General features: G+C 42.2%; 1 protein-coding gene across 1 annotated transcript; it reads right to left on the bottom strand.

Annotated features, from left to right (window-relative positions):
* Positions 1 to 956: 956 nt before the first annotated feature.
* Positions 957 to 20,174, bottom strand: rp1l1b (rp1 like 1b). Its single transcript, XM_080490558.1, has 4 exons — positions 19,994 to 20,174; positions 17,232 to 17,854; positions 15,165 to 15,330; positions 957 to 14,973 (listed from the first exon to the last, which is right to left on the bottom strand). Exons 2-4 carry the CDS (start codon positions 17,712 to 17,714, stop codon positions 1,994 to 1,996), a joined length of 13,629 nt encoding a protein of 4,542 aa, XP_080346684.1. The 5' UTR covers positions 17,715 to 17,854; positions 19,994 to 20,174; the 3' UTR covers positions 957 to 1,993.
* Between the last annotated feature and the right edge of the window lie 1,750 nt (positions 20,175 to 21,924).

Below are 21,924 nucleotides of genomic sequence, written 5' to 3' on the forward strand. Positions count from 1 at the left end.
AATGTCAGCAGACTTCAACTATTTAATTCTAAACAAAGGAAGTGGCAGAAAATAATTTTCCACACTGAATGACATTGCATAGCGGATTGTGGACGTGTTGCACCAGGCAGGCTTTGGTCTAAGTTTGTTGTGGGTGCAGCCAACTCATTCATTTCAATGGGAAAATAATGCTGGACTCCACAAACTGCACTCTTGAGTTAATGAGTTTGGATTCCTTTGTGCAGCAGCAGACTGTTGCTCGCATTTCCATTGTGCAGGACTTCAGAGGCCTCATGGCATATTCTTGTTTCAAAAAGAACATTTGAAAAGAGAGGCCTGCTTCTTACTGGTGTTAAGCAGTCAATCAGAGTGACACCAATTATGTATGCCACATGACCACAGGAGGCTGCAAATGGAAACTTTGAGAGGGCCACATCCATCAGCTCTGTCTAATGGGACACCGTGGAAAGAGACTGAAAGCAGGATACAGTCACTATACTGTTCCTTTCTATCAGATGTTGATAAGTGCGGCGTGAAGAATGTCTACACTGGTTTCAGTTGGTCAGGATAGTAAACTGACATGAAGATGGTTTTAAATGTGCCAGTTGTAGAAATGTCTTTTTGCCAACCATCAAAGCTATTCTAATCAATTACAGCTCATGTTCGATGAGAGACTTGTGTTGGGAGAGTGAGCTTATTATTAAAATAAAGTAATGGTTGCTCCCATCCAGGGTGCAACCTGAGCATCTGGTGGCTCAGGGTGTACCCCAGGGCTCACTGCAGGGCCCTTTCAGCAGGGTGATTTTGAACCAGTGAACTTGCCACCCTGAGTTCTCTTACTGAACCTCTACTATATCAAGAATAGGAGGACATCCTTCATGAAGTAAATTCTCAAATGTCAATGTCATGTTTTATATCTGATGAGATGTTTTCAATTGAAAGCAAAAAAAAAAAAAAGAAAACACAAAATTACTTTAATGTACATTTATTGTTGGATATAATATGTGCAATACATTCAGCAAAGACAATGAACTCTGGACCACAGAGTTTAACGTATTTCCTTACTTAAAAACACAGTTCAATGGTCTAATATACAGAAAATTAGGTCATTTTATTTTACATAAATCCATCAATTAACATCTGCTACTTTTCAGAGACGTTCATCTCCTACAGAAATCCATTAAAGCTATAACACACTTTCCTGATGGAACTGATACACGCATACACTGATGTTACTCATCATTCAACTTTGATACAACAATAAATCCTGTTTGAGACCATGTTAAACATTCAAAAAGATTATTTTTTTGTTTTTGTTTATTTGGGGGGGGGGGGGGGGGGGGGGTTCAAGAAAATAGCAGCCTGTCCATTTTCTGTCCCCACTCCTTCCCTCGGTAGACTTATTGGAATATTTGGTATAACAGAACAATATTAGCTAGAAAAGTATATTACTTAGTATTCATTTCATTTTGATAACAGAATCAAATTACAGCAATTTTCTAAATTCTGAGGAAAAATGTGAGCGGTGCAATTTTCTTTTAAAGACATACAGCATTAAGTACAGGATTTGCGCATGGCGGCTAATTCCATTATTATTGTGTTATTCATAGTCCTGCAGAATGTGGGTAAAGTGGAGCTTTGCTTTATGTCTAAGGCTCAGAACTGCATACAATAAACACTTAATGACTGATCAATGTTGCATTGCATGAAAACTAGGCAAACATTCTTTCGGAAATACATACATTCAAGTTTTTAGGATTTGTTTTTCTCCATACGGTTGTATGAGCAGTAATTCTATTTCAGCATGAGATATGCTGGTGCAAAGTGCATGTGATTCTTATAGTGCATATTTACCAGGATCAATAAAATGAGAATTTGAGTGACGCTTTCATTTTTTTCTTCATGTTTCTTATGACGGATCTGCCATCAAATGACAGAAATAAGCTTCCGTTGCTCACTACCTGTAACATCATTATCAATAACTCTGTTGTTGCCATTTCCAATGGACAACACACTATTTTGAGTTCTTGGAGTCAAGTCTTGTAGATTCATCTTCATTGTTTAGTTCAACATCAGAATCTTCGACATCTGCATATGTGCCGTCTTCAGACTCTGGGTTCAGCTGGATTCTTGCATCAAGTGGCATCAGTGTTGCTTTGTTGGCATCAGTGCTGTGCGCATTTTGACTGTTTATCTTGAAGGGTTGCACCCTCGTGTCATTTTCCTCTACAAACTGATCTGAGTCTTCCTCCTCTTCGTCTTCTCCATCGGCTGAATGGCCCTCGTTTTCGCTCCAGTCGTCATTGAGTGTCTCGGTTTCCTCGTCCTCTTTTTCAGAGGCCTCAGCCTCATCGTCATCTTCTTCAATGACATCCATGCAAACACACTGTGTGACGTTTGGACTTCCGTCTACGTCTTCCTTTGCTTTGTTCTCCTCTGCGGTTTCTGATATTTCCTCATCGGCCTCGTTGTCCTCTGGTTTCAGCTCCACCACATCGTCCGTGCCTTCCGTGTCACCATTGTCTTCTCCGGTCACGTCACTGTCATCACACTGGTGTTCATCTTCGTCGGGATCCGTGTCAGACTCACTGACACCATTCTCCACAACGTCCTGATCTTCTCCTTCCAGCTGCATTCGTTCCACTTCTGTGTCGTCGGCCGATACTTCCACTTTTTGCATAACTTCTACAACGTCTTCTCCTGCAGAAGTACCGTCTGCCTCCGATTCTTCCCCACCATCTTTTTCAGTAGTGGACTGCTGCTCGGACGTTTCATGTTCTTCGGTCTCATCGTCCGTTGTTACAGCCTCTGTGTTATTGTCATGTGTGGCTCCAGATTCACTTCCACTTTCATTTTCAGCAGATTCTTCCTCTTCATTTGAAGAACCCTCTGATTCCCCTTCAGCTGTTTCACTGTCCACCAGTTCTTCGTTGTGAGGTTCGTTCTCGTCCTCGCTCTTTGCTTCATCTTTAAAGTCTTCAACGGCACTGCTCTCTGCGTTTTTTTCAGATGCCTCTGTCTCCTCGAGCTTCTCTGCTGATGACTCTTCAACAGGGTCTGCTTCACTTGGAGTCTGATTGTCATCAGTGGCTCCCTCTGAAGTCTCATCTTCCTCTGAAGAATCATCTCCAGTCTCATCATCAGGCTTGACCTCTGAATGCTCTAATACTGACTCATTGTCATTTGGAATTTCAGAAGTGTCTCCAAATCCAGTACTGTCACTTAGGTCCGTTGTTGCATCACTTACTGATTCACTTCCATCTGTCTCTGATTCGTCCTCTGAATCATTTACAGGCACGACTTTGGAGCTTTCCTCTCTTGCTGATTCATCTATGCTCTCAGTTTCATCTTCATCCACACTTTCTTCCATCTCATTTTCATTTGTGTCATTGCAAGATTCACTGATTTCCTCTTCGCCTGATTCTTCTTTTTCTGCGGTCGCCTCAGCTGTCATATCAACGGCCTCATCTGCACTCGTTGCTCCTTCAGACGGTTCCTTCTCTTCTTCATCTTCGACTTCGGCCATTTCCTCAGGAACCTCATTGTCAGAGCCTTGCTCAGCCGTGTTCACCTCATCTTCTGTTTCGCTTTTCTCTTCAGCCATGGAAGCGTCCTCTTCTTTTCCATCATCATTTTCACCTTCAGTTGCTACGTCTGATGTTTCCTTTGCGTCTGATTCAGCGTCACTGGTTTCTTGTACACTTGTTTGTGCCGCGTCTTCAGCTGCACTTTCCTCTTCAAGTTCAGTGTCTTTGCCTGTATCTTTTTCTGTTTCGCCGTCACTCGTGACAGCATGCTCTTTTTCATCGTCTCTTTCACTTTCTCCTGGCTCATCAGCTGTTTCCTTCTCGTCTGACTCTGCGTCATCCTCACCTGCGGCGGTGGTTTCATCTTCCTCCTTCAATTCATCCTCAGTGGTAACAGCATTTTCTTCCTCTCCAGTTGTTTCATCTCCCGTTTGTTCATCGGCTGAGTCCTCCTCATCTGACTCGGACTTAACGTCAGAGGCTTCAACAGATGTGTCTTTCTCAAATTCATGCTCTGTTGTTTCTGCCACATCATCAGTGGCGTCTTCTTCCTCCGCCACTGTGGCTTCTCCAGCTGTTTCTCCCTTTTGTTCATCTTCACTTGTCGCACTGACATCTCTGTCATCGGCCGTCTCCTCCTCTGAATTAGACTCATTTGCACTGGTGGCTTCCACAACATCGTTCTTGTCTGATTCATCTTCAGCTGCTTCCTCATCAGCTGCACTGTCTTCTTCAGCTTCGTCCTCACTTGCAATAGCTACGTCTTTTTCAACACTCTCATCTTCCGTCTGTTCTTCATTGTCAACTATCTCTGCCTCGACAGCCTCATCTTCATCAGACCCGTGTTCACTTGTGGCTGTAGCACTTTCTGCTGCAGTTTCATCTTCAGATGTGCATGTTTCAGGAGCCTCATTGAGTTCATCTTCGCTTGCAACAGGAGTCTCTGTCTGTGCTACCAACTCATCTTCTGCTGGTTCTTCAGCTGCTTTTATCTCTGCAGTTTGTTCCTCATTTGTGGTATCTAAATCTTCTGCAGAATCATCACTATCTTCTTCACAATCGCCGAGAGAAACGGCCTCATCCTTATCATCAACACTCTGTACTTTCAAATCATCCTCACTTCCCTTGTCTTCTGCTTCAGTTTCATCAGCATCGTCATCACTGGCGTCACCATTTTCTATCATTTCTGTTTTTACCGCCATCTCATCTTCAGTAGCTGCCGTGTTGTCTGACTCCTCCGATGAATCCTTTGCGGTTGCTGTGTCTGTTTCTTCATCAGCAGACTCATCAACACTAATGGCATCAATCTTCTCTTCATCAGAGACAGTTCTTTCTTCTGCAGGCTCATCTTTCTCTGATTCATGCTCACTTGTGAATGCAGAAGTAGTCTCTATTGCTGCACTGCTATCTTCAGCTCCATCTTCATTTGTTTCTGAGACATCATTTTCCACCATGCTTGCGTCATTTTCTGTCCCAACAGTCTGTTCTTCATTATCAACCAGTCTTGTTTCCTCAACCTCATCTTCCTCTGGTTCATGCTCTCCAGCTAGGGTTTCCTCCGCAGATTCACACTCAGCCGTGTTGATTTCATCAGAATCTTTGCTTCGGTCATCATCACTTGTAGCAGCTTTCTCTTTTTCTATAATCGGCTCGTCTTCACTTGTTGCATCTTCAGCGTTCACGCCCGTTGTGTCGTCTTCATTTGGGGTTGCATCTAAATCTTTTCCAGATTCATCCACACTGGCAGCATCGGTCTCGTCTTCATCGACGTTTCTCACGCTTTCCTCGTCAGATTCATGATCGTTTACAGCCAACTCATTTTCAGCTGTCATTTCTTCCTCTGATTCCTGAAGCGTTTCATTGACAGTGTCTGTGTCAATGGTCGTATCTGCAGGCTCCTCTGCATCCTCTGTGTCTTCTTCCTCCAACACTGAACCCTGAACTGAAACTTTGTCATCATTCTTGTCCTCAGAACCATCTGCACCAGAAGCCGAATCAGCAATTAAATCGTCTGCCATTTCTGTCTCTTCCCCCTCTTCATTGTCTTCTTCTTCAGGCTCATGTTCACTTGTGAGAGAAGCGTCTTTTTCTATAGCATCCTGTACATGATCAACTTCCCCTGTGCTGCTGGCGTCATTCTCCTCTGCTTCACTTTCAGCTTCATGCACAGCTGCTGTCAGACTTTCTTTCGTGTCATCCTCACTCGTAATAGTTGTATCAATAACCTCTTCTTCTACATCTTCTCTGGATTCCATCTGTCGTTCTTGGGCTGTGATTGCAGCTTCTGTGTCTTCTTTTAATGACACAGCTGCATCCTTTATTATCTCTTCTTCAGTTGAGTTCATATCTTCCTGAACTTCATTTTCAGAGTCTTGCATTTCATCCCCCTCCATTTCCTTTACAGCTTCTACAATAACTTGTTCTACGATGGATTCTGCTGCTTTTGATTCGTTGTCCCTGCCATGTTGAGATGCACAGTCGATTGTTTGTTCACTATCAGAGTTGCCATCCTCCGACATCTTCTTTTGGTCAAAATCCTTGTCAACAGGTGCAAGAAGTGTTATAGATACCACGTCTGCCTTAATGCATGTTTCACATGGACAGTTGTCGTCATTGTTTTCACTGCGCTGGTCACTGTAAGATGTTCCTGTTGCCGAATCATCACTTTTTTCTGCTTTTGAATTGATTGACTGTTTGAGCATAGCTCTCAGTTTCTGTTTTCTCTCCTCAGTTTGTGTCGTTGAAACATGGGACATTGCTTCTTTCGGAGGCTTTGGCAGGCCTGTTCTACCTTGGATTTTCCTTAGTTCTCTGTCTATACTCGCTTGGATCTTTTTGTGGACCTCAGTTTTAAGGTCATTTACCATTATTTCACGCTTCTCATTATCTCCCAGATTCCAGCGAACCTGGAACTCTTTCATTGCATTGACATAATGTTTCATGAACTGCTTTTTTATTTTAGTCAATAAGGATAAAACCCATATGGGATCAGAATCTTGAGATATCTCTTTGACTAATTGTGTGCTTTGAAGCACAAAGGAACTCTCAGATTGTAGGTCCTCTTCATCCTCTATCTCCACTTCTTCTGGAGATTTGTGGCCACTGCTGTCATTCCCCGAACTCTTGTTTGTTGATGACGATGTTTCAGGTATTTCTCTTGGACTGTCATTGCTTCTAATTGTGTCATCTGTTGCCGGGTCATCTTCCTTCGGTTTTTTCTCCTCTGAATCTCTGCCAGAGGTCCATTGAGCTTCTGCTTCTGGTTCATCTTCACAGATCTTTTGTACCTTTTGTAGTGTATTCAAGCTGGAGTGAGATTGACGGACGTCACCGTTAAGATCACTGCTACTCTTCACGCCATCACTGCTCTGTCCAGAACCTGTGGATCCACTGTTAACATCCACCCCCGAGGACGAGGTGTGATTGAAGTCATCATCCACAGAGTGACGATGGTCCTTTAACGTGTATTCATGTTTTGGAGGCTCACAGAGCCAGAGAGATTGCAGGATGTTCATCAGCTCTTTGTATCGCTCGTCTTTTTCATTTGCATTTTTAGGGTCATGATCAATTAATTGCAGTTTCACGAGGCTATCCAAAAGACCTCTCGCTGACGTGCTTAGCTTACGCCCATACACCGGGGAAATTTCTGGTAAACTGTTGCATCTATCAAGCTTTGGATTCAGAAGAACCTTCATCACTTGTATGGAGGAGTTGAATATTTTTGACTCGTTATCTTGGTCAGTGCAGGAATCTTCATTTGGTGCCTCTGAGCCAGTGCAAACACTTTTGATCACATCTTCCTTGTTTTCGTTATTTGAATTCGCTGCTGCTGCGTCAGCACTGTCACCATTTTGTTCAACTGTATTCGTTTTCTTTATTGTTTGTTCTTCAGTCTCTTCATTAAAGTCATCCATGTCATAAATCTCATTCTCTGCTGGCAACGTTTTCAGCCATTCATTCACAACCTCTGTTGGGGAAGCATTGGGTAGGCGAGACGGGACCAGGTCAAAGTCGTCAGCCTCGGTGCTGTCGTCGATGTATTTGGTGCTTCTGTTACTTTTGTGATCCGCAACACTCACTGGACCGTTTGTTATCCTCGGAGACGCATCAAACGATGATTCTCCGAGTGCTGAAGTCTCACAGGTTCCTTTGACAATGTCTGAACTGGATAAAGTTTGTGACAAATCACTTCTGCTGTCACAAATGACCTGCTCAGCATTTCCTGAAGCCTTGGTTGCAGTCCGATGAGCTGCTGATGCAGCAGAATTTGCAGTCGACTTGGGTTTAGAGATACTTTTCGTTTCTGTTCTTCTTGACTTGTTGGACTTAGAGTGACGACTGCTTTTATCAGTTGAATCATGTTGCTCCTTCTCCTGCAGACAAGATTCACTGCTTTGTTCAGGATTCAGATCTTTTCCTGTATTGACTGAAGACACACTAGTTCTGTCCTCAGAATAAGCATCAACAGTTGTCATCATTCTCGTCTTGTCTTTGTTTTCTGTGTCTCCGTCTGTTATAATATCCGTCACCTTGGATTTTTTAGATGTAACGGACAGATGTGACTTCACACTTAACGAGCTTTGTGTCGGGCCTTCACTTTTCAAAGAAATTCCTGACTTTTTTGATCGAGCTGAACTCTTTGACCTTGTTGACATTGCTCTTGGTGCTTTGTCACCACTTTCCTCTACTGTCACAGAAGGAACATCAGACTTGTTGAATGTTTCAGATCGATTTGATCTTGTTGACACCGGGCTCAGTGTTCTCTCCTCTGTTTGATTAGTATTTTCATCCACAGGAGCATCAGAGTATTTGGAGTTTTTGGATCTCGCTGATCTATTTGACTTGTTTGACATGGTACTTGGTACTCTCTCAGAGTCTGTATTTATATTTCCATCGTTTGGGGCCTCAGCATTTTCTGGAGTAGGATTTCTGTAAGTGATTGATGGCTTTGATATATTTGAATTGCCTGATTTTCCTGATTTGGCTGATCTAGCGGTGTGGGGTCTTTCATCCGCTTCATCATTTTGACCATTTTCACACGGAGTTGTTCCAGATGCGTTTGATTTCAGTGATAAAACACTCTGTGTCCTCTCATTTTGACTAACGTCATCAGCTGCTTGTTCTGTAACATTAGTTTTCTCAGATCGTTGAGTAGTGCGGGAAGCTTTTGATTTAGTAGAAACCGATGTTGCATTTGAATTCTCTGATCTGGCAGACATTGAGCTCATTGCTCTCTTCCCGCTGTCGTCTTCTTCATTTTCATCTGAGATCCCGGTGCCATTTTCAGCTCTTGATCCTACTGTAACATGTGAATTTGCTGATTTTATGGAAGTACTACTTGGCGCACGCTCAACATCTGCAATTGTAGATGTTTTTGTCTTATTAGATTTTGTTGATATGCCGGACCGTGTTGATTTCATGGACGTGGCTGATTTAGTTGACATCACACTTGATACTCGCTCTTCAGTTTCTTTGGCTGAGTTAGCTGACATCCCACTTGGTGCTCTATCGGTAGCTGGCGCGTCTGAGACTTTTGTCAAATTTGACTTTGCAGACTTTACTGACTGTGTGGATTTGGCAGACAATGTGCTTTTTGATCTCTCAGGCATTTCCACATTTTCATTCTTTTCCTGCAAAACGTCAGTTTCAGAGGTAATTGTTTTTGCCGATTTAACTGACAAAGAAGTAGAAGCCCGATCTGTAGTTTTCTCAAGCTCATCCAAATCTTCAATTGTGACACCGGAGGCCTGTGTTCTCCAGGACTTTTCAGAAGCATGAGAGTGGCATGATTCAACTGACATGGTGCTTGCAGCTCTTTCTTCAGGTTCTTCATTTCCATGTTCTTCATTTGGGCTCTCAAAGCTCTGTGCTGCTGAAATGGCTGTAGACTTTGACTTTATTGATTGGGCAGAAACACTTGACTTGGCTGTCCGAGATGACAATGCACTCGCTCTTCCTTCACTCTGTGCATCAGCAGTGACAGTGCTGTGTTCAGAGGGCATCTCTGAAACTTTGGATTTCTTAGACGATTTAGAAACATTTGACTTTGCTGATTTGACAGACATATTGCTGGCTGATCTTTCCACATGATCAGAATTGTTCGCAATTTCTTCAACAGCATAAGCAAACTCGCTTGACTTATTCGATGTTCTAGAAATAGTTGACTTTACTGACACTGGACTCTCGGTTCTGTCCTGATCTTCTTCTTGTTCATTCCTTTCAGTGTTTGTATCAGAAGGACATTTAGAAGCCTGTGATTTTGTGGATATTGTAGAAGTATGTGACTGAGGCCTTGCAAGGTTTTTGTCAACGTGGACATCGGCTGAGCATTTTGACCTGTTCGATCTTGCAGACCTGATTGAGGAGACAGACATTGAACTCACTGATCTGCTTTCACTCTGCTCCTCGCTGCTTGCTGTTTCATCAGTGGGGTCACAAGCAGCGAAGGAAACTTTTGATTTCTTTGATGCAGCTGAAACATTTGACTTTTGTGATTTCATTGATTTTAAAGACATATTGCTGGGAGCTCTGTCTTCATGTTCCTCCTGGTCACATGTCCACTGTTCAACTCGACTGTCCAGTCCAGACTTTGCAGACTTTGTGGAAATAGATGACTTGGCAGTCTTGGTTGACGTGGCACTGTGTGCTCTTTCTTGAGGCTCGTCTTCACCCGCTCCTTCATCAGGAACGCCAGCATCTGTGCCAGACATATTCGATCTGGCAGTCTTTGCAGACACACTCGATTTCACTGATTTAATTGACAAAGCACTTGTTGCTCTCTCTGCAGATTTTATAGATATTTCTGACACACCTGACTGGACAGATTTGGCTGACGTGCAGCTCGGTGCTCTTTCTCCACTTTGCTCATTGTCATTTTCATCTTCTGAACTCATGGAGATTTCGTCTGCTGGAATTTCAGCGGAGCATTTTGAAATATTTGATCTTGAAGAAACGTCAGATGTAACTGACATTGAACTCCCTGACCTGTCTGGACTGTCATTTTCAGCAATTCTTTCTTCGGGATTGTTGACATTGTCTTCAGAGCTAACTTTTGATATTTTAGACGATCTGGAAGTGTTTGATTTCGCTGATTTTGCTGACCTGACCGACAGATTGCTCTGAGATCTTTCTGTTGGTTCCTCCTGATCCTCTGTATTTTCTTCTCCTGGATCAATATGTCCCTGTAATTGAGTAGACTGAGCAGAAATTGTCGAGTTTGCAGTTTTGGCTGACATTGCGCTCCCTGCTCTGACATGACTTTCATCCTCACCACCTACTTCATGAACAATGCCAGTAGATTTATCACTCTGTACTTCAGAAGTATTACATTTGATTGACCGAGAAGAACGATGTGAGTTAGTTGATTTATTCGACAATGCACTTGGTGTTCTCTCCGCAGACTTCACAGATATTTCTGACACACCAGATTTGGCTGACATGCAGCTTGGTGATCTTTCTTGAGCCTGTTCTTTGTCATTTTCTTCATCCAACACTTCAAACCCTTCCTTATCTGCCGCTCCAGTTGAACATTTGGATTTGCTTGATCTTCTAGAAATATCTGACTTTACTGATTGAACTGATAAAGAGCTTATTGCTCTCTCCTCACTCTCGCCCTCTACAATTCTTTCCTCGGGATTGTCATCCAGACCAGCTTCAGAAACCTTCGATCTTCTGGATTTTGTAGAAAGATTTGACTTTGCTGATTTCCCTGATTTGACTGAAAGATTACTTGGAGCTCTTTCTGTGTTTTCCTCTTGATCCACTGTATTTTCTGCTCCTGGTGGTTTAATAGACTTGGCAGAAATACTTGATTTTGCAGTTTTGTTTGACATTGAACTTGGTGTTCTCTCTGCAGTCTTTATAGACACGTCTGACACCCCTGTTCTGGCAGATTTGGCGGACATGCAGCTTGGTGACCTTGCTTCACTTGGCTCTTTGTTGTCTTCTATGAGTGAGATGTCTGAGCCTTCCTCATCTGCAACAGCAGTAGAATGTTTAGATCTGCTTGATCTTGTTGAGAGATTTGACTTCACTGACTGGACTGACACAGAGCTCGCTGCTCTTCCTTCGCTTTCACCCTCGACAATTCTTTCCTCAGGATTATCTTCTAGAGCAGCTTCAGACACCCTTGTTCTCCTTGATGTTGTAGAAATGTTTGATTTTGCTGATTTGACTGACAGATTACTTGGAGATCTTTTCATGTGTTCCTCCTGCTCAGCTGTATCTTCTTCTCCTGCATTGTCCAATCTTCTTGACTTAGAAGACTTTACAGAAATTGTTGATTTGGCCGTTCTGGCTGACATTGCACTCCCTGCTCTGTCCTGATTTCCACGGTCCCCTTCTGCTTCATCAGGAATACCGATAGTTTTACCAGATTGCATTTCGGAGGTGTTAGATTTGAAAGATTTTGTGGAAATTTGTGATGTTGCTGATTTATTTGACAAAGCACTTGGCGTTCTCTCTGCAAACTTTATTGACATTTCTGACTCACATGAGAGGACAGATAGGTCAGACATGCAGCTTGTTGGTCTTTCTGGATTTTGTTCTATGTTGCGTTCTTCATCTGTGATCTCTGAGGCTTCTTCAGCTGGAACACCAGCAGAACATTTTGATTTTGCAGAAACATTAGACTGCACTGACTGGACTGACATGGAGCTCAGTGCTCTCCCTTCACTGTCACCCTCAACTATTCTTTTCTCAGGATTGTCTTCCAAACCAGCTTCAGCCACTTTTGATCTTCTTGATGTTGCAGAAATGTTGGATTTAGCTGATTTTACTGATTTTACTGACAAATTACTTGATGCTCTCTCTTTGCGTTCCTCCTGATTAGCAATATTTTCATCACCTGGATGAACCAGTCTTGTAGATTTTTTAGATTTTGTGGAGACGGATGATTTTGCCGTTTTGGTTGACAGTGCACTTTCTGCTCTGTCTTGAGTTTCATCTTCAGGAGTTTGAACCTCAGTAATATTTGACTTGAAGGATTTTGTTGAGGCTTGTGACTTTGCTGACTTAGTCGACAAAGCTGCAGAGTTTACAGACACTTTTGAGACACTCGACCGGGCTGATTTAGCTGAGGTAGCACTTGGTGCTCTCTCCGCAGATACTTCTGAAACATGTGATTGGACTGATGAAGAATTTGAATCTATCGACATTGAGCTGGCTGATCTCTCTTCAGTCTCTGCTTCAACAGCGATATCTTCCGTGATATTACTGCAGCCTTCAGAAGGAACTGCAGACTCCCTGGCGGAAACATTTGACTTTGAGGATACGACAGATGTAGTTGACATACTGCTTGGGACTCTTTCTTTATATTCAGTATCACCTTCAGGACTTTCTTCCACTGACACGTGAGATTTGGCTGAAATATTTGATCGTGTTGATTTGGCTGACGCGCTTGACCGCACAGATTTCACAGACAGTGCACTCGGTCCCCTCTCATTTGAATGGGCAGATTTAGCAGACATTACACTTTGTGCTCTCTCTGCAGCGCCCTCGTCACTGCTGTTTTCTTTCAACATCCCAGTAAAGGTTTTTGACTTGCTTGATCTTTCCGATAACCTTGAATCAACTGATTTCTCTGACATTGCACTAGATGCTCTTTCCTCATTTTGCTCTACATCATTTCCATCCTCATCCGCATCACCACTTTTTTCACTTTTGACATCAGATTTTGATTTTGTTGAAACATTTGACTTCACCGAGATCACGGATTTCACAGAAACTTTACTATGAGGTCTTCCTTCATTTTCCACTTCAGTCACATCATCATTTTCTTCAGGTTGGGCAACAGGGCTCTTTGATTTTATGGATCTTGCAGATTTATTGGATTTTGTTTCATCAGCATCGACTTCATTCGATTCTTCATGGCCTTTTGATCTTGTAGATGTTGCAGATACATTTGACTTAGTAGACTTTGTTGACATTGCACTTTTTGTGTCCCGTCCAGGTTCATTTTCTTCAGCTGAGTTTTGCATGCCTTCCTCCACAGACTCTTCAGATGTGTCCTGTTTTGAGTCTGACATGGCACTAGGTGTTCTCTGCTCGTCCTCAGTTTGTTTTTCATCTGGGACAGAAGATATTCTTGATCCCTTTGATTTATTAGAGGCTTTAGATTTGGATGAGATCGAGCTCAATGCTCGGTCTTCTTCCACGTCGTGCTCTAATTTCGACTGTTCAGGTGTCCCCTCTGAGGTCACAGACTTCTCAGATTTCGTTGAGGCATTTGAATGAACTGACATGGCACTTTTGGACCTTTCCCCCTCTTCATCTTTGGACTCTGTTTCTTGTGCTTCTGATGTGCAAGAGGCATTTGTATTGACAGAAATGGCACTTGACTGATCGCTTGGTATGTCATCTTCTTCTTCTGTTTGGACATCCATTTGTCCATTTGTGTCATCATCAGCCTCACCACAGTGACAAGTTTGCTGATTTTTAGATCCTTTTGACTTGCTGGAGGACCCTGAAGCATTGGATGCTCCATCTGTAGCACTCGGGGAAGAATGCTGTGATTCTGCATCCATTTCTTCTCTTTCAGGTTCACTATTCTGAGAAGATGCTATTGAAGCCCTTGGTTGGACATCATCCCCCTCATCATTTTGATGCTCTTCGTCACCTACTGATTTCGGAGGGGAAGCACAAGAGACATCTTCTGCTTGATCTCCTTGTTCTGGTGTTTGAGCAGTTGACAGTGCAGCAACATCGACCAACTCATTTGGGCAGCCGTACAAACAACCAGCCTCACAGGTGTCGTTCGTGGAGGACAGCACATTGCACTTCGGTGTCCCACTCCTGATTGTACAGTACTCAACAGTTTCAGCCGCTTCAATAGTCTGCTTCACGCAAGTTTCTCTCTCCACCACATGTTCTGTGAATTCGTCGCTCGTCTGCCTTTCAACCACTGTCTTCCTCGAGACCACCGTGTGTGAGGATGCGCTGGAGCTCGAAGACTGAATGCGGCGACTAGCTCCATGTACTCCTGGGATATTCTTCCAGATGTCATACTCCCGACAGTGAGGACAGCACTGTGGACAGTGAGACTCTCGATGTCTCCCATGGCGAAGCATGACGTAAGCCTCCTCTTTATCACTCGTCGAAATGTTTTCAGATCCTGAATAGCTTCCATCACCAACCTGTGAAAAATAGGGGCTGTTGTGTCCGCGGAGGTACTCGCAGGCCGTGCCTGTGGTCTTTGTCACTTCCGTGGACCAATGCAAAGTTTCGTCATTTTGTAATTTGAAGCGCACTTTCATCTCCATAGACAAACTGCCATCCTCATTAACACGAACCGTCTTCTCGATATCATCTTCTCCCATTTGATCGCTGGCAGGCAGGTTGGAATTTACTGGAGAGTTGGCCCCATCGGGTGCTGACTTGTTAGAAGACACAGACTGCCTGTTTTCCCTGGTGTGACATTCTAAGTTTGGACAGATGACACCTTTCTTTGCAGTAAGTCCTTTGTTTTCATCTGGCCAAGAAAAAAAATACAAAAAGAGACAAATATATATTAAATTAGCTCTCCTATGGATGTACAATGTGCATTAAACTTTTTTGATGGAATCCATAAGCGTTAAAAAAAAAAAAAAAGACAACTCCTTTGGTTTCGAAGTGATACTAGGTCCTATATTGTAATACTGCAATAAAGTACTTTTCCCTTACTTCCATGTTCGTTGGGGCATCCACTCAGATGTGACTTCACATTCAGCTTTGGAAGTTTGTCATCAGATGTTTTGTGGAAATTCTCCACAACTGAAGGGTGAGACGGCTCCTGTCCGACACAGACGAGCACATTGGGGCACTGCAGAAGACTCTGAACGTTGTCAATCTGAAACACAATGCAACCAGTGTCACTTGAAGGTACATTTATGACGCAGCATTTTAAACTCTTTACCTCAATCCTTTGGATTGACAAAGTAATTCATCTTAATGTACAGCCACCCTCACAGTTGTTATAATACTGTCATGTTTTCCTGCTGTCCCTTCATTAGAGATTTAAAAAACTGAGATCTTTCAGGGCTTCTTTGTTTTGATCTAAAGCATTTTTCATGCCAAGGTATCCATCCATGTCTCAATCTTCTACACTCATTTATCCAACTTGAAGTCGCAGTGTAATCTCAGCTGACTAATGGGTCCCTCAACAGGCCACTAGTTCATAACTAAAGAGACGTACAAGCACACAGGGAGAATGAGCAAGCCCTGCACTGAAAGAACGAAATCTAAACTCAAATCTGGGACATTCTTGGTGCAAAGCAACAATTCTGACCACTACAGCACAATTTATTTTGCCAAAGTATCTTTCCCTTCAGATATTTGCCTGGAAATACACCAACAAATCATCTGCTCGTCTGCAAAATGTCAGCATGGTCACATGTGCAGCTCATCACAGATCCATATTTTTCCCTCAAGAGGGACAGCATTCCGAGATCCATGTCCACAACATACTTTCTGTTCTCTCTAATTGCTTAAGTGTATTTTACTTGGAGTGGTTGGATTAGATATATTTTTGTAATCATCCTATCACTAACAAATGTTTATTTATTTTTTTGTTGGGCTTTTTTCAGAGTTGCCGTGACATACAGAACAATGGTTACAATATGCATGGATGATAATTGAAAACAACAAACATGCTCTTTTTTCATCAGTAAATATAGTAGTACTGACGTATGCATGTTTGATTATTTCATAGCTAAATGCGTTTCTTAATGCTTTAAACTAGTTTCTCAACACAAATTTGCTCCGTATCTGTTATTTACTGACAGGTATAAAATGCTGGTAAAACATGTCTCCTCAGATATTGAACGCTTTGTTGATTTTATTCCTCTCATGTGCAGTCGGCTTTGATGACAGTGCAGTTTTTGAATTTTCAATCCAGTTAGTAACGGCAGATGAATGGCTTCATCTGTGGTCACACGAAGCCAGCGGGACTAAAATTAATTGCCACTGTGGAAGACACAATTCTGAGACACCTCTGGTATCAAAGTAGGTAAGTTGCAAAGGTGACCTGTTTCTCCTCTCTCAAAAATAGCTCTGATATGACCAAGATTAATGGGTTTTGAAGAGATATCCACAATCTCAATGTAACTGTGAGGGAATATCCCCATTTCATTCCCTGATGCTCACACTTAAAATATTTATCCCACTCAACTTGTGTTATAGCAGAACATAGCGCAAGATGAATAAAAGTCATATTTTATGAATGCTTTTTCCACTTTCACATCTTCTGGATTATTACACTGGTAAAGAAAGTCACCAACCAGTCCAAGTAAAGTGGTGTACAAACAGACGGATGCCACATAAAGACTAATGTAAAAACTAAGGTCTATTATGTGGTTCCGGAGGTGCTTTGGAGACAAACTCCTGAGAAAAAGTAGATATGAGTTGAAATATTAGGATTGCTGACTATTTTGGTTGAAGCACAATTGTTTGGTTGAAAACAGAATATACCCTGACAGGCTAAATGAAATACTCTTTCTCTGTCAATTCCCCACCTAAAAATGTCAGCTCTGTCATTAATAAGAAAATAATAAGAAACTGGCTAACAATCCTTCAATTATTCAACCATTGTTTTGTAGTTTTACACAGTCTAAAGGGATTCCTTTACTCTGGAAATTTACTCTTGAAATTTCAAGAAGTTTACCTCAAAAATAAAAACGTGGAAAATCACAATCACCTCCATTTATAGATATAACTATGACGGATCAAAATCCCAGGTGGTTATGAGCTCACCTTGCGTCCCTCCAGAGTGTAGAACTTCCTGATGTGGTACTGCATGAGCTCCGAAACTTCCTCGAGGAAAAGTCCGAAGCTGCGTAGACCCCTGCGGTGTAGGACAATGGTCTTCCTGAGCGAGGGGTCGCTGTTCTTCAGCAGGATCACCCTCTTTTTATGTCTGTGATGATGGTCGTGGCCGGAGGGTCCCCCTTCTGGCCTGCTTGGTCCCCTGAGAACATACTGGTGGGGGTGGTGGGGGTGGTGGTGGTGATGGTATGGTGTGTGATAGAACGGCGTCAGGTGAGAGTCTACTGCCTCAAAGGGCTGGGCATGCCTGTACTCAGAGCAGAGACAGCAGTCGCTATGATGGCCCACAATGCCATGCTGCGGGATCCTGGGTAGATGGTGGGAGTGATGCTTGAAGGCCTGAGAAGGTCGGTGGTCCCCTTCAGCTCCGACAGCACTGAAGCACTGGAAGTTGCGTTTGTGGGAGGACATATTTGAGCCTCCTCACTCAGAATGGAGGATGATCTCAGGTGAGCAGAAGAAGGGGGCAGGAGAGCTCGGGAAAGCAGCAACCGAGGTTTGTCATGTCTCTCCTGAGCTTCCGCCGGGAAATCTGCATGGCTCCCACTCACCTAGAAGAATTAGGAAAAAAAAATAAAACGTTTAAAAATAAACTACTTAGACTGGAAATGGAAAGAATAAACAAGAAAATCCATGTTTTCCTCACTTTCTAATCTAACAAGCCCTTGTTGGATTTGTACATCCTCGTCTTTCCCTTGCAACTCAGCATGAACTCTTCGCTAAACTGCTTAAGTCTAAAGATATACCTTAACATGTTGAGGTCTGGCATCAAGAGCATGTCTGGGAAAAAAAAGTCCTCACATGGAACAAGACCTGAAAGCATGTAGGTATACATAGTACAGCGCTGTTCTAAATTCACATCTGTGTAAGTCAAAAGGAAACTGGGTTTGCCTTTTCAGTATTGTGTGTGTTTGTCAAATTCTTTGGGACACTTCTCTTCGTGCAATGTTTAGTATTAATGGACAATTTGCATCCCGCTAATTTTGTGCATAATTATGCTCAACACTTATATTACACCCTTTGTACAACAGAAACCCCTGTTATATGCAGGATATTTTGGTAATTGTATGTGATTGAAATGATACAAACGCATCCTGAATTAGATTTGATTTAATGTGTTTAACAGCAGCAGAAAGCCGAACAATCTACAGCTTAAAATGGGATAAAGGTGATACCGCTGATACATATGTACAGACCGCTGTGAAGATCAAAGAGTAAATGAAGGCGCGGATAATGAGGATAGAGCCGCAAATAAATCCTCCGAGTGACTTTAAATAACAAGCTTAAGTCCCTGCTAGCAGTCGAAGTGGACGTTACTTCAGTGATTGTCCCTGTCACCGGCGATAATACATTCTTAGCCGGCTCCCTTTGCAATTAAGATGCGAGAATGGCTCGCAAAAACAGAAATACCTGCAATAAGCAGAATGCATTCTTACTGTGACAATACTTGAAACTAAAATCCAATTCCGTATTGCAGACTGTGAGGGGATGCAAGCCCAGAATCAAATGCAATTTAAAATGCTGCAAATTTGATTAACAATAGAAGAAGACTAAGCTTGACTGACACTTGTAAAGAAAAGGTTTGGCTATTGTGCTTGTCCTTGCATTAGCAAATGTTGTAGACGTGCAAGTAAAGAAACAGGAAGTGCTCCTGAATGTTTCATCAGAAGAAACAGAATTATTTGTTGCTGTAAATACTGCAACATGTGACACTGCCAATCGTATGTATTTAGAGTAGAGCCGCAGTCCATTTATAGTCCAAAGAGACATTGTTATGGTCTCAGGATGCACCTCCAGTAAGAAGGTTCTGCGCCATCCAGGATTAAAAATATAAAATCCATTCATGTTCAATATAGACACATCCTTTATGACAGATGTTTCATTAACACTGATGCTATATTTTGTCCTATTGTAATAAAATATTGGAATATAACCATCTGTATAATTTCTGACTGTGATTGTTGACTTGCCTCTGAGTCTCATGATCTTGAGAAAAAATATCAATTTAGTAGAAAAGTAGATATTAATAGAAACATCAAGTTTATATATATATATATATATATATTAAGAAATTAAATTAATATTTATAATGACTTAATAATAAATACGTATCAGCTGTATTCTGATGTTGTGATGTCCTCTCACAGTTAATATGAAATATATTGATAAATATTAATATGAAATTTAGTTAATACGAAATATATTGATATGATAAATACCTAGAGATGACTCAGTATACAACAGGAATGTATGGTCAGTTTTACTTTGCAAACACAACAATCTATACAGATTGAATAAGTTAGTAGTTTGCAAATTTGCTTCTTTGCAACAAATTGTGTTCCTGTAACTCGCTGGACCACAGATGCAAAAAATTATTCTTTGAGCAGAACCAGGAAACATATGTGGCCTTGTATCCCTACAACAATGTAATGAATCCCTGTGGCGTTGTACTGGCCAACCAATGCTCCTGAAGGACTCTGAGCAAGGAAAGCGAAAATTGCGTCCTGCAGACAGGCCAGTATTTGCATCCTTTCTTTGTCAAAAGTCATGCAAAGGACCCAGTAATTCTTAAATCTCAACCTCCTCTGATCCTTTGAACGTCATCATTTGCAACAATGTGCATGCAAGCAGCGGATATATACAGTTCATATGCTCAGAATTGTGCATGCATTCATATGTAGTATACTCACCAGAGTCACAGCTATAGTCCAGGCAAGTAAAAACACATAGTGGGAAAAAAAAATATTTGAGAAGCCACAGATGTAAATCCTCCAAGAAACAGCGGAGCAATTGCAAGCAAAGACACAAGAAAGCGTCTGGAAGCCTCCCTCTCCAAGCGGGCCTACCTGCATGGGAAGCTAAGGATAGACTGAAAAGCCTTGCTAATCACTCTGAGATTGGACTGAAATCTGCTGAGGCTTTGGACACATGACTTGGACTTCACCGTTGCATAAAGGGAGTTAAACACATTTAGAAAGCAGCCAAAGGCTCAGTAACAGTTTATGACCAAGCATAATTCCTCCAGTGATGCGTTGCCGTTTGGTGTTTCGACATCGATGCAACATTATTGCTGCTAGTGGCAACTTTTTAGGCAAGTAACACAGCAGCATGTTGTTGATATGTAAAGCGAAATTTAGTTAAAACAGTTTGTCTCAATGTGATTCTGATGCACAGGGATTCATGCTGTGGTAACAATGAAACACTTCATGAAAACGTTTGAAAGTTGTAGTGTATACTATGAGTTCTGACCACAGACAGACAGAGCAAAAAGTTTGGGCTTGAGTTGTACTATAAATTATTGATTTTTTCAAGGGAAAAGTAGGCTTCAACATAGACTTCCTCAATGTTTTTTCACTGTTTTCCTTTTTTGGTTTTGTATATATCTCTAGTTTAGTTTAGTTTAGTTTAGTCATTCAGTTCCTGAATGAAAGGGGGCAGAAAGATGATTAACTTGCATACTCTGCTCCTTTGACGTTTCACTTACTTTCTATTTTTGCAAGTCTAATTTACATTCTTATGAGCTTTATAGATAATCTGCTATGTCATGAAATTTTTACAATTTTAACTGGCTGAGTAACTGGTTTGTTGGATCGCTGTATATTCTTTGACTGATTATTATGATCGCTCTTTTCGCTAAAAATGTCTCTGGATATTACTCGCACTTTTAGTAGCTGAGACGTTCTGCTGCTGAAGAGAAACATAAGAATTTGTCACCATGGAGAGCAAAAGCATCGAAGCAAGAAGATCAAATTCAACCCCAACAATGTGGATAAAACATTTCTGGCCTTTGAAAACCTCCCGTCTCGTCTCAGGCAACGATCCAAACAGAATTAATCCTGAACACTTCTCATTTCCCACTAAGACTCCTCATTTATTGCCTTTGAACACAAAAACAAAGGTGTATCACATGGGCGCCGGAGACAAACGTCTCAGAGGTCGTATCAAGATAAACGCACACGGCTAATTGGACTACTTCACAACAAGCTGCCAGGTTGGCGCGCGTCTCCTCAGACAAGTTGTTGTAATTGAACAGTCATGAAATATCTCACCATGCATGCTGCATTTGATTTTGCAACGTGAAGCCACTTTAGACGAAATGCGTTTCTTGTCTTGATACCAAGTGCAAGGCTGAAGGTATCTTCAAGGACAAAACAGCTGCCACACAGTCCATATAAAGCCTTGCCCTCATCAACACCTGAGAACCGCCTCCCCGAGGTGTCAGGAGCGCTTAGTCACTGGAGAACCCACTCCCACAATGACTACACACAAACTCTCAGAGGGGTGAGCCTTTTGCACCATCTGCCCCGACACTTAAGGAGCTTGATGGGTCTCAATAAGGTGGCGCTGAGTCAATACGGGCAGACTGAGTAAAGAACAGAAAGACCCTCCGCTGAGTCATGATGGTGCCTGCAGGAGTGACTCAGGACCACTGCTGAGGATGTAGTTCTGACTATGTTTTCCTGTGCTCCTCCCATCAGTCCCCCCCAGAGAGGTTACGATCACTCTGAGTCAGCTCCAGCTTGTTGGCGTTTACATGCACAGTAAATTTTCATTCCTGCCATTTATTCACAACTTTCATTCATATATTTCTGGTTCCGTAGTTCTGATTGACATCTCCCTG

Source organism: Lipophrys pholis, assembly GCF_963383615.2.
Source record: "Lipophrys pholis genome assembly, chromosome: 21".
Lineage (NCBI taxonomy): Eukaryota > Metazoa > Chordata > Actinopteri > Blenniiformes > Blenniidae > Lipophrys > Lipophrys pholis.